The sequence below is a fragment of the Cololabis saira genome, chromosome 22 (genome assembly GCF_033807715.1).
Source record: "Cololabis saira isolate AMF1-May2022 chromosome 22, fColSai1.1, whole genome shotgun sequence".
In the NCBI taxonomy this organism is placed as follows: Eukaryota; Metazoa; Chordata; class Actinopteri; order Beloniformes; family Belonidae; genus Cololabis; species Cololabis saira.
In genome coordinates, this window is record NC_084608.1 from 19763495 (window position 1) to 19775780 (window position 12286).

At 40.6% G+C, this 12286-nt stretch overlaps 1 protein-coding gene across 1 annotated transcript in view; it reads left to right on the forward strand.

Moving 5' to 3' along the window:
- Positions 1-483: 483 nt before the first annotated feature.
- LOC133423582 (sodium/hydrogen exchanger 9-like) overlaps positions 484-12286 on the forward strand; it is a 112147-nt gene continuing 100344 nt past the window's right edge. Inside the window, exons 1-4 of the mRNA XM_061713810.1 lie at positions 484-653; positions 1148-1347; positions 6012-6089; positions 6256-6332. Of these exons, the coding sequence (XP_061569794.1) occupies positions 503-653; positions 1148-1347; positions 6012-6089; positions 6256-6332 (506 nt within the window). The 5' untranslated portion in view covers positions 484-502. The remainder of the gene's footprint in view (positions 654-1147; positions 1348-6011; positions 6090-6255; positions 6333-12286) is intronic.

A 12286-nucleotide genomic window follows, 5' to 3' on the forward strand; every position in this document is an offset into this window, starting at 1 on the left:
ATCTGCTGGAATTTGCGAGAATCACACAAAATGATTGGTATTTTAAAAAATGGGAATATGTAAACACATAGCCACGGGCCAATGACATGTATCTTGTTTTCACTCGGTTAAAAAAAGATCCATAGTTTGAATTAAGAACATTATGGTAATCTAATTTTTATTCGGTGTGTATTTCCCAACTCCTATATGCTCTTGGTAGCATAACTCGTGCATTTATTTAGGCCCTACCGTTTCTGCAAAAGAGCATCGCATTATAACATTTATACAAACAAAATGTATTCTAGTATATATTTGAGCAAGTGAATTGTTATTTTTGATGGCTTTTCTTTAAAAACTGGGAAAATTTAACAAATATATCCCACTTGTTTGAAGAGAAATCAGAAATGTCCAATTTCACCTAAAGGCATCAGCGCTGGAGCGCTCCTGATGCGGATGTTGCTGTGGCTGAGTTGCGTCTCTCAAGTAACGTTGATGAGACAAAATTCTTTGAAAGGCTTTGAAGATGTTGGACACTATGAAGCTTAGGCATGACAGAGCAGCATTATATGTCCTTGCTGCAACTGGCTTAGCTTTAATAACGATCCTCAGCGTGTGGAAGTTAAAACAGTTCAAATATAGACTCATAACTGAATCTGGAGGTGCAATGTTTTATGGTAAGTAACCCCAACTCAAATAGTTTCCGAGTAGAGAGCCCGGAAGCTGTTATTCAGCAGCATTTCCTGTTGTTACAGTTCATTTAGTGTGCTAAAATTATAATTAAATATGTGCTGGCCACAAATGTAAGCCCTAAAAGTGATACATTTGGGTCAATCTTTACATGGAAAATCAATCACTTACACTTTCTGTCTAATGAAACTCACCATTGATTCCTATAGATATGCATAGTTTTAAGCATGAAATAAGAGTTACTTTTCAATATATGGGTATATGCCTTTCTTTTTTTTAAATATGACTCAGTATTTTCATTTATAATAGGAAACATTAATTAGTAAATAGTTTTAGAATAAGTTAAAAGATGTCCCTAAAAGAAGCAGTTTACATTTATGCTTTGTGAGTTAACCGTTCTTTTATTAGAATTCATCATACAATTGAAAATATTTTAGGGCTTTAACTTGTTTTAATAGCATTTTTATTCCAATATCTGCAGGTATGCTTCTGGGTTTGGCTGTGAGGTACTTGTCATCTGATGAAAGAGGACACATGGTGAACAGAGAGCGTGTGTGCCCTTGTCACGGTCTGAATGGCACTTCTCATATCTTGCTGGTCAACATCACATCACAAGAATACCTTTGCCGACATGTTGGAAAAATCAGTCAAAGCTGCTCCAGACACTCACCCCCTTTTATGGTAACTATGGCAACTTAAATTGACCTCCAGTGAATCAAAACACTTTGTCTTAATAACACATCATCAAGATTAAAGCAAGAACATCTGAAAACATACCAACGTGTACAGCGTGTCTCCTAAATGTTTACTTCTATACAGGATAGTCCAATGGTTTTTAGTTATTGGTGCTTTTATGGTTTGTTTGTTATTACAAAAGCAAGGAGGTGACTGTACAGAGAGTAAGAGGACAAGGATGCAATCTAACCTACATTAGGGTTGAATTAAGGAACAACAAGAGGAAATAGTACTTTCAGGTGTGTTGTAGGAAAAAGAGGAAATTTAATTTAAAAAAGTCTACTTACAGATACAGCTTTATTTATAGAGCAGATGAAGCAAGACATAAGAAACAACTTAATCTATGCAAACAGACAAGAAAATGGTATGTGTATAAGTTATGCATTCCCATAATGAGATACTTTTGCGAAGGATATTGTGGCAGATTGGTCTGCATTGCAGAAAAGACGTGAGACAGCGTGCGATCTCAGCAGAGACTGCAGCCTTTCCTCTTAGACACAGAACACTGTTATAGATGTGAATATCACCCATCTATTTTAAAGTGACAGGAACTATTTATAAGGCAAACACTACACCAAACCATAAAATGTGTTTATATTATGTTATTGATAGCCTTTGCAAAGATTTTGCTGCTAAAGACAAAAGAGAGATTTAGAGTCAGAGTAAGTAATTTCATTTATGAAGGAAATTAAATGTTTGGGTCCATACTCTTAGCTTCTGTAAGCAAGAATAATTTAAAGTATAGCAACTGAAATAAAGCTTTGACAGTACCTAAATCCAGAGGATTTTAATCTTCTGCTTCCAAAGGGTAAACTGAAACTACATGCCACACCTATTTGAGAAATAAATGATGCTTGTAATATGTTTTATTTATTTATATCATATAAATATGCATTCATATCTTTGCAGTGGTGAAAACTTTGATTGCTTAAGGTTGTTATTTCTTCTTTTGACAGTTTTCTCAGAAAAAAGGACTTTTGATTACATGTTTGTTACAAGTGAAGAGGAAAAAACAACTTTGTTGTACCCCGAGGTCTCTGCTGCTTTGTGCTAAGCTCTGCTAACATATAATTTACTTCCTTCACCTTTTCAGGGATTTTCATACAATTCAACAAACTGTCTTGCTCCTTTGGTGTTCAGCCCTTTCACAAAGGTGAAGTTGTTTTCATTGTAGTAATGTCTGGTTTTGTGAATCTCCTCTACAGCATGTGTGTCACCATGGCAGCACAAGCATTTTCCTGAAGGTGGTGGGTCGTCTGAGGTGGCGCACTTGTGTATTTTCCCCCTCATGGATTTTATTTTACCTCTAGTTGTCAGTCAGAGCCTTTGATTTATCCCACTCTACACATTTTTGCCTTTTAGCAACATTTAGACATAGGGTTTTATTTGAGGGAGGGGTTTTAAAATATTTTCATTGAGCAAACAATGTTGTGTTTGACTGTGTAAACTGCAGTTAGTAAGTTTAAAATCCTATTTTTCATAGGTTGGCATATTTTAACATCATTACTCATCAATATGCTACACCGTTTGGAATCCACTACAAACTGATCACAGAAATAAGAACAGAGTCCTCTGTTAATGAGGAATTTTCAAGATTCTTTAATTGTTATGTGCAGGTTAACCAAAAGTCTGTGAAACGTTGTGGACAAGAGGAACCAGCCAACTTGTACTAAAAACAATACAAGCACACGAAGGGCAAAATAGAAATACAAAAATAGTAATTTATATATTTAGAAAAACGTATGTTTTATGAAAGTGCAGAAAAATATCTACTTGGTGCAATTGTACTGTCATAGAGACCCGCACAGTTTTAAATGAGTGCAAAGTGACAATAGCAATAATTGCACATATTGCTAGTAGACATGGCTTGTTTTTAGTGCTTGATCATCGTGATGTGTTGAAGAGTCTGATAGCCTGGTTGTACCAACTGTCATCCAGCCTGTTCGTGTGTGCAGACAGGCTCCAGTAGTGTCTACCAGACGTTAGTAAGAACAGTCGTGCGTTGGAAGAGGTCCTTGGCAATGCTACGGGCAACGTCTTTGGCAGATGTCCTGATACAAATGATATACTGTGCCATCTTCATCAAAGAGCTTCCACATATGACTGGTGCGGTACCCATACTACACAGTTAAGCAGTCCATCTGTAGACTGTCAATGTATGTGCAGAAGTTTGTGAGGAGGATGCTGCCCTTCATTCAAAACTTCCTCAGTCTCCTCAAGTAAAAGAGTTGCTGCCAAGCTTTCTTGGCCGCAGTTTCTGTATGGAGTGTCCAGAAGAACTCTGTGAGAAACGTAAAACAGTTTAAACTATATCTGGAATGTCCTCCTGAAATTCACAATCCTCTTCCTGGTTTTGATGACTTTCAGAGAACGGTTATTTTCCAGGCACGGCGGACTCAGTGCATTTACCCCGTCTCTGTAGGCATTCTCATTTGTTTTCTGTTATTAGGCCCAGAATCATTGTTTCATCGACAAACCTTAACATGATATTAGAACAGGGAGTCGAGTAGAGGGCTGAGGACACACCCCTGTGGCACCCCTAACACCGGGGCGATGTTGCTGATTCTCACCATGTCAGCTGTCAGTCAGCAATATCCAACTGCAGGTGGAATCCCAGTGTATTTCAGTGAGCATCAAGACTAGTTTTGTGGGGATTATGGTTGCTTGCTGACATATGTGTTGCCCCCATCCAGGTGGGTTTGAGCAGTGTGTCAGGGCAGCCAGAGTGACAGCATTGTCAACGGATTGGCAACAGCCCTGAGATGGACCTTTTTGTTTTCTGGTTTGCTTTTATATTTTAACAGCTTCATAAGAGAGGACTGTAATTTAAAAGAAAACAAACTATTAACTCTTTTTTTTTTTTTCAAACACACAATCTCCAACCAGCATATGAGAATATAGAATAAGCAGATTTGATTTTGTTCTCTTTTTTTTATCTTTGAGTTAATGTTCAGCCCAAGAGCCCTGCAAACCATCCAGGCCAAGTGTAACTCTTCCCTAATGACTTGGACTCTGTGCCCCCTTATGAATGCGGGGGTCTCATTAGCAAACCAGTAAAGGCTACTACAAAGGCCATTACATCAGTCAGGCAGTGTGTAGCCATCAAGCCATTAAGCTGATACATATGGGGACCTCGCCAGGAGTGATAAGGATTTCAGTGCATCACCGAGTCCATTATGTGCCACTGGGGAGTACAGCATTAAAGTTTGTGGTCTGATTAAATTTAGTGCTGCTCAACTGAAGAGGCAATTAGTGTATACAGCTCACCACCGTTGTCGACCGTACGGTGCAGGTGCCCCTTAAAACAAGACCACCTGCACATGCATCATTTGTTGATTACAGCATCTGTATTTGACTTTGTGGAGCAGTTTTGTCTTTATCATAAACACATATATACATATGTGTGTGTGTGTGTGTGTGTGTGTGTATATATGTGTGTATGTATGGACAAGTGCAGCAATAAAAAGTCATTTTTATTTAGCTGGGTTATGGTAGAAGAACTGTAGCAGCAATTTGTAGCCATAGCAACCACTTTAAATGTAAATTATCATGGAAGCATGGCGACTCTTTGATCTCTATATGGGAATCTTCAGCAATAAAAAGGAAAAGGTAATTTAGAAAAATACAAATTTTCATATATATATATACACCCCCGCCCCCCACGCCCAGTATTTGGGTAAATATTTGCTTGCAGCAGTGCATGCAGAGTGCCGTGGCTGTAGGGAATTTACAGAGGCTGGGCTGTTGTTTTCGTCCAACCATATATTCATGCCGTTTCCAAATTCTATTTAAAAGGCAGATCTGTTCTTAAAGGTCAGTGTCATCTCTGCATCTCTCTCTTTTTGGAACTGAAATGAAATTAATTTTGAATTATATTTTGAGCAAGGTGAGGAGGCCTTGTGGAATGGAAAAAAATCAAGAAAAACATTTTATTATATTCATTTGAACCGACTATTGCTGCTGTTTTGATCTCATGAATCTACCCACAATACAAAGAAAGAAAGGTTCAAGGATGAAGGGTGTGCAAAGATAACCATCTCAGTGTCTTGCAACAGTCAAAAAGAGATTGGATGTGCAAAAATACATTTGCTTTGGCTTCACAAAGCCTAGTTTTTGGTGATAAATAGCATTGATGTTGTTTCACATTTATTTTACCCATCATTGTGAGGCTTCAAAAGTCATACCTTACTTATCCCCATGGCCTGTAGGAGCCCACAGGAGCACATATATCTCCAATTTTCTGTTTTATCCTGCTTTAATTGGTCTGAGTTTGGACATATTTGCCCAAAGCTTAATTTATACACCAGTTGTTCCATGAGCAGACTCGTAAGGCAATGAAATACTGAGAAAGGATGTATCATTTCCCAGAACTCCTATCAGGGTATATTATGTTGTTGTTGGTCTTTTTAAAAGACAGGACATTCTCCTGTGACATGAATAGAGTTGAGGTACTCGTGCCGGTGTCTGCTGTGACTTGTGTCTGCTGAAATAGGGTTCTGGAGTGAACAATTTGTAATCCATTTGTCCGTTAGTCGCATTCAGTAAACAGACATCTCCTGCTCCCCACGGAGCCCCTGTCAGCAACAACACAACAACTCTGTCTTTTTCAGGAGATCTTTGATCTGGAGGTCCTCTTCAATCTGTTCCTGCCACCAATCATCTTCTACGGCGGCTACACGCTGAACCAGGTGAGACCACTGTCCCAACATGGAAAATGATATCATCTAAGCCATAAAAGAATACCACCACGTGGGAGTTCTGGTCTGTCTCACAACATTTATGTACTGTACATAATGTGCCTTCTTTGTTTCATGTGTTGATCTAATCAGAGCTCCTTTTTAAATGGTATTCCAGAAACGGTTCATCCGGAATCTGGGATCTGTTCTGACCTTTGCTTTTGTGGGTACTATGATCAGCTGTTTGTGCATAGGGTACGTAATTTATTTCATTTTTTTCTCATTTTCCCAACATCTTTGTATAGTGAAACAAAATACTTGCCTGAGGAACCACTGAAAATGTTTTTTCTTCCAAAGTAGTCATGTATTCTGCTTTGATTAGTCCCATCACATGTGCACTTAACAATTCTTTTCATGCCTTCTGCAAAAATCTCTGCAGCTGGATGTACAATTTCTATCGGTTCGGTTGTAAAGGCCCCCTTTTCTTTTCTTTTTCATAGCAGGAATACAAGAAAAGTGCAGGTGCATGTAATAACATTAATTAGTGCTCTGCAGTGTTGGAACAGTGTGTCAGCATGTGGTGGAAAAGCAGCACCCTTGAAATGCCTGCCTGAGCTCATTAATTACACCTAGACATTTCATACTATGAAAAATCCAATGTTTGTTAAAGCTCTGCACTGTTCTAAGCTTTGACAGTGATGTTATAAAATCCTAGCGGCACTCCGGCTTGCTTGGGTAGCTGTCTAGAAAACAACTGCAGTGCTGATGAATGAGTGTTGATATTCCAGCCTGACAAAGCTAGATGGCACTCTCAGACTTTGGGGGAAATTGAGATCTTTGCAAACCCACGGATATGCGCAAACCTGCTGCACTCAAAACTATGGACGCGAAATACTCAGGACATCGGTTTTATTATTTTCCTGCTTTAAGATTTGCTGTCAATGCAATAAATAGGGCTTGGTACTGTGAAAAATCTGACTCCACAGAAATATTACATCCTCAGTCGATATTTCTTTGACATCTTTAGTATTTTATAGTTGCTTGTTGACTATTCAACTTTCATCTACTGCACTTTCTTAAGCAGTTTGTGTTTATTATGACCCATCATTGTGTTTAAGGGTACATAAGAGAAAAAATAAAGGTTTTGAGCACTTGCATGCAAATAATAAGACCAGACACAAGGAGTTACTTTTCAATTACCTAATTTTCTTAAAAGACGAAGATGCTAGGAAAGTCTGATGACCATGAGTTTAAAGATAAGTTAAGGTATGAAAGATGAGGTTGATCTTTGTTGTTATTGTCACTTGTCTAACAAAAGAACAATGAAATTGAAGGTGCAATCAACTTAGCCTAAGGTATAAAAGGGAATAAAGATAGGTAAAGAAAACATAATATGTACTTATAGCATGATTACAAAATGTTTTGTGTCCCAGCACATAATATATTGCACAATTGTAAGGACTATTGCACTTTTGCATGTCGGGAAAAAAGGGAGTAGCTCTATTTTGAGTTCAGAGCCATTATTGCTTTTGGATAAAGGCTGTGTTTTTAATCGGTTTGTCTCAGCTTTTATTGCTCTGTGTTCCCTGCTTGACGGCAAACGCTGGAAGAGACAATGACCTGGGTGTGATGGATCCTGTATATCATCTATTTCTTTTTTTAAGACAGCAGGAGGTGTAGATTTGATACAGGGTGGGGAGAGGACAGCCAATTGTTCTCTCCGCTGCCCTGCCGACCCTGTGGCGCACCTTCCTCTCTGAGGGTGTGCAGCTGCCGTACCACCCACATAGACCATATGTCTACGCTCTCCATGCTGCAGTGGTAGAAGGCTGGGAGGCGATTCCCTCTGAGAAGTCTCCATTTCTGCTCCGGCTTTTTCTGCAGCTCCTTGGTGTTAGAGCTCCAGGTCAGGTCATCCCCCTGATTGATGGGAATCTTTTTCACACAGGCTCGTTTTTTTTTGTTTTTTTTTCTAAAGTCAAAAACTAACATCTTAGTTTTTGTGGTGTTGAGTAGGTTATTAACTCTGCAACGCTCCTTGTGACTCACAGTTCCACCGTAGAGTACCGTATGTATAGCAGCCTAAGTATTGTCTCAATATCTGATACTGGCAGATGTTCCCCAGTTTTCCTGAGAAGTAGAACTCATTTTTACATGCTGAAACATGTTTGTGTTTTTCTTTTTTTTTTGCCAAGGTGCTTCAACTGAGGCCTGTAATACCAAAAGACAGAAACATACCCACTGTCCTTTTCATTATCTGACATTGCAAGAATTTAAAGGTGAGGCCAGGTGGGGTCTGCGTCTTCGCAAACCACACGCCGTAGGCACGGCGTCGTTTTGACGCAGAACCATAACTCAAGCTTTAGTTAATGTGTGGCTAACTTCGCTCTGGTTTTAGCACGGAACCACAACATTATGAGTTTGAGAGGTTGAACTTGATTGAAGTGTCAGAACAAAGACAGTATCAGCTGTTAGTAGCCTACAGCCTACATGAAATCAGTTGTTTGATTGAAAATGAAAAAATCACTGCCACCAAAACACAATATGTATTCACTGTAATACTTTTTTTTTTCTTTTACCCCCCATTAAAGTATTTTAAAGAAAGCTGATTTGATTTCATCCCAACCCTGTAATCAATCACTTGGTCTGGATTGTAATGATATCATAACTATTGACCTGAACTGACACTTTAAAGAGCCCTTTAAGATACATACTGTAGGGACAAGACAAACAAACATGTTTGTCAAAGTCAAACATTTGGAAATCTACTTACTGGTAGGATCTAGTTTAAGTCTGCAGTCGTAAGAGCTGGTGGAACTTAACTGACTGGTGGATATATTAGGTTTGGAAAGAGACTGTGAAGATTACAAATTATAACAATGTCCCCAATACATTTTTTTAGATGAGAATACATTCAAAGATATTGTATCCGGTGGACCAACTTAAGAGCAGGTTTAGCAGCACTGAACATTTACTGACCTTAGGAGTTAACCTCGTGTCGCCTCCACTTGCCTCGTCTAGACACCCAGATGAAAAGTGGGCGGGTTGGAGCGAAGCTGCTGTGACGTATTTGATTGTGTGATCTAAAGGAATAAGACAACAACACTAAAGATGTAGAACCTGGAGGAGATGATAAATGTGCTGCTGGGTCTGTGGCTTGTGTTCGATATCAAGTTAAAAATGAGAGTGAAAAAAGCTTCAAGCGGCGACGCTTTTTTTTTTGTTTGTTTGTGTCGGCGCTGATGAAAAGTAAGCTGGAGCTGTGAGCAGCTGAGAAGTGACCGAGCTCCTGGTAGATCTGGTCGTTCCTTATCGCCCGTCTAGATCCCTTTTTAATTCTCTCCTCAGCCACCAGGTTTATGAACATCTGCACCTCAGAGTTGGATCACCAAACAGACTTTTGCGCTGCCATTCCCTGTCGGATAAAATGAGGAAGCCGCGAGTCGCTTGCGCTGACTCCCGCTTCCTGATTCAAACGTCTGACGGCCCCGCCCCCCGACCAATCGGTGGCCTGTAGTGTGATGACGTCAGATCCAGGGCCGACTCAGCCGCTTAGAACCTCGGCAGAATAGATACAGAAAAAGTATCTACTCGGCACGCCTCCACCCGTAGTGTAAAAGCGCAAAACGGGGGCGTGGCGAGTCGAGTCGCGCTGAGTAGGTACTAGTGTAAAAGCGCCATTAGACTTCTTGGGGAATACCGAGGTGTTTCTTGGCCAACCTAGAGAACCTAGAACCTCAACTATCCATCATGGCCTAAGTCTGGCCCAGGGTCTCAGCCACTTGGACATGTCCGAAAAGCATCCCTAGTATTCTTAGACTTGAGAGAGCATTCAACCCTTTACAGACTGAGAATCATGGTTTCAGATTGTTTCTTTTGAACCAGGTGATACAATTACTGATAATTGATGGTACCTTGCTGAACTTGAACTGTGGGTCTAATGTTTGCTCTCCTTGAACGTCTTGCTTTGGTAAGTTGAAGGAAGATAAACAGAGACATCACAGGTGCTGGTACTTGCAAATATCAGTGTTATAAATAAAGTGTTGAAGGCATTGGTAAATATGTATATTCTAGCATCTAGATACATCATTTCGGGCCCTCATCATTCAGAGTCAAATCTGCCACTCATTAGTTAAACAAAGTTGAGTTCTTTCTGATGCTAATTGGAGGCATTCAACACATCATCTCGGGATGTCACTACGTTTGCTGAGGTTTAGCATTTAACCACATGTGATAAAACAGTGAAACAGTCATGTTATGTCTAAAACCGCATTTACCTGCCATTTGTGCTAGTAGTTTAACCTGCAGCTGTGATTCAACCTAAACTGAATTGTATTTAAAAAAAAATGCCACATAAACCAGAAATCTCCTTTCCTGGGTGTTTAAGCTGACACAAGCAAGTTTTAACACAAAGATAAGTCATTTCGTTAACACAAGGAGACACGAATTTCACGCTACACAACCATCTTATTAATATTTACCCTCGTTTAGTCCCATGCAGGGTGCTGCCTCTAAATTAAAGACCAACAGAAAAATGAGTATTTGAAGAGCATTAGGCTTTTGTATACACATGGATCACAATGCAGAAACAAACTCACACACAAATGATAATGTGAACAAAAATATCTGACCTGCTCCCCCAGCAGGATTTGACCTGCTGGGGGGAGACTGTCACTGTCTTGAATGTCTTGTGTTGCCCTCAGAAGACTCAGCAGGAGCAGTGATATTTCCTGGCTTACTGTTTCCAGGTCCAGCACAATGTGCATTTGGTCATTAAGCGGGTTTGGAGAATCAACCTTCAAAGCGCACTATAGTAACATACAAACACTGTGTATAGGGAGGGCGAGGGGATGTTTATCGCGACTGGGGATGGCATCAGTCGGTGGAAGGGATAGTTAGAGGATCTTCTCAATCCCACCAACATGTCTTCCACAGAGGAGGCTGCGGACTGAGGTGGGCCCGCTCATTACTAGGGCTGGGATCGCTGAGGTTGTTAAAAAGATGGCAGGGATCCACGATGGCAGGGATCCAGGGGTGAAGGAAATGTTGGTTGTCAGCCTCTGCAACATCACATGGACATTGGGGTCAGTCTCTATGGACTGGCAGACAGGGATGAAGTTTTTTTTTTTCCTTTTTAAGAAGGAAGACTGGAGAGTGTGCTCCAATTATAGGATAATCTCATTCCTCAGCCTCCCAGGTAAGGTCTCTGTAGGGATGCCAGAGAAGGGAGACAAACAACACAGATTCCACCCTGCCCATGGAACGCTGGACCAGCTCTCTACCCTCACTAGAAGGGGCATGGGAGTTTACTCAAAGTGTGGATGGCCCTCAGGATATTTTGTGGGGAGTGTCCAGGAGTAAAGGATGTGGGTACTTTGTTATGAGGCATTCTCTCTTTATGCAAACAGAGCCCCACTTTGGTCCACATTGCCAACGAGCCGAATTTGTTTCCAGAAAGAGAGATTCAGGCCCCGTTTACACGGGGCAAAAACGGAGGCGTTTTCATGCGTTTTGGCCGTTCGTTTACACGAAAACGGAGGTCAAAGCCCCCAAAAACGATAATTTCTGAAAACTCCGGCCAAAGTGGAGATTTTCAAAAACTCAGTTTTCACGTTTGCGTCTAAACGGAGGAAAACGGAGGAAAACGGAGATTTACGTCACATTATGCGACAGAAACGTCACCAGCAGCGTCATGAGTGCGACCTGTGTTTACAATTTGTTTGGCCACCGTCAATATTTTCTTTTATTTTACCTGTTTTAAATTCTCTCAGACTCTCGTTCCGTCTTGGAAGTAAATCCCTGAATTATGGTCCCGCGTTAAATCGACGCAGAGCCTACGGCGTAAGGTACGCGGCGATGTGCGCCGTACCTTACGCCGTAAGCTCTGTGTTGGTGTAACGCAGAACCATAAATCAGCCTTAACTGGAAGTTACACGTGTCATTTGTTGATGTTTTTTCCAGGATTCTGATTGGCTGGCATGACGTTAACAGCGTTTTCATGCGGGTCCGTGTAAACGAGGATATTTTTGAAAACGGAGAGGGGAAAATATCAGTTTTTGTAAATACCCGGCTACGTGTAAACGTGGCCTCAGATGATGTGGTCCTGCTGCCTTCATCAAGTCAAGATCTTCAACTTGCTCTGGAATGTTTCACAGCAGAGTGTGAAGCACCGGCGATGGCAATCAGGCTTAGATTAAGTCAGTCCCTGC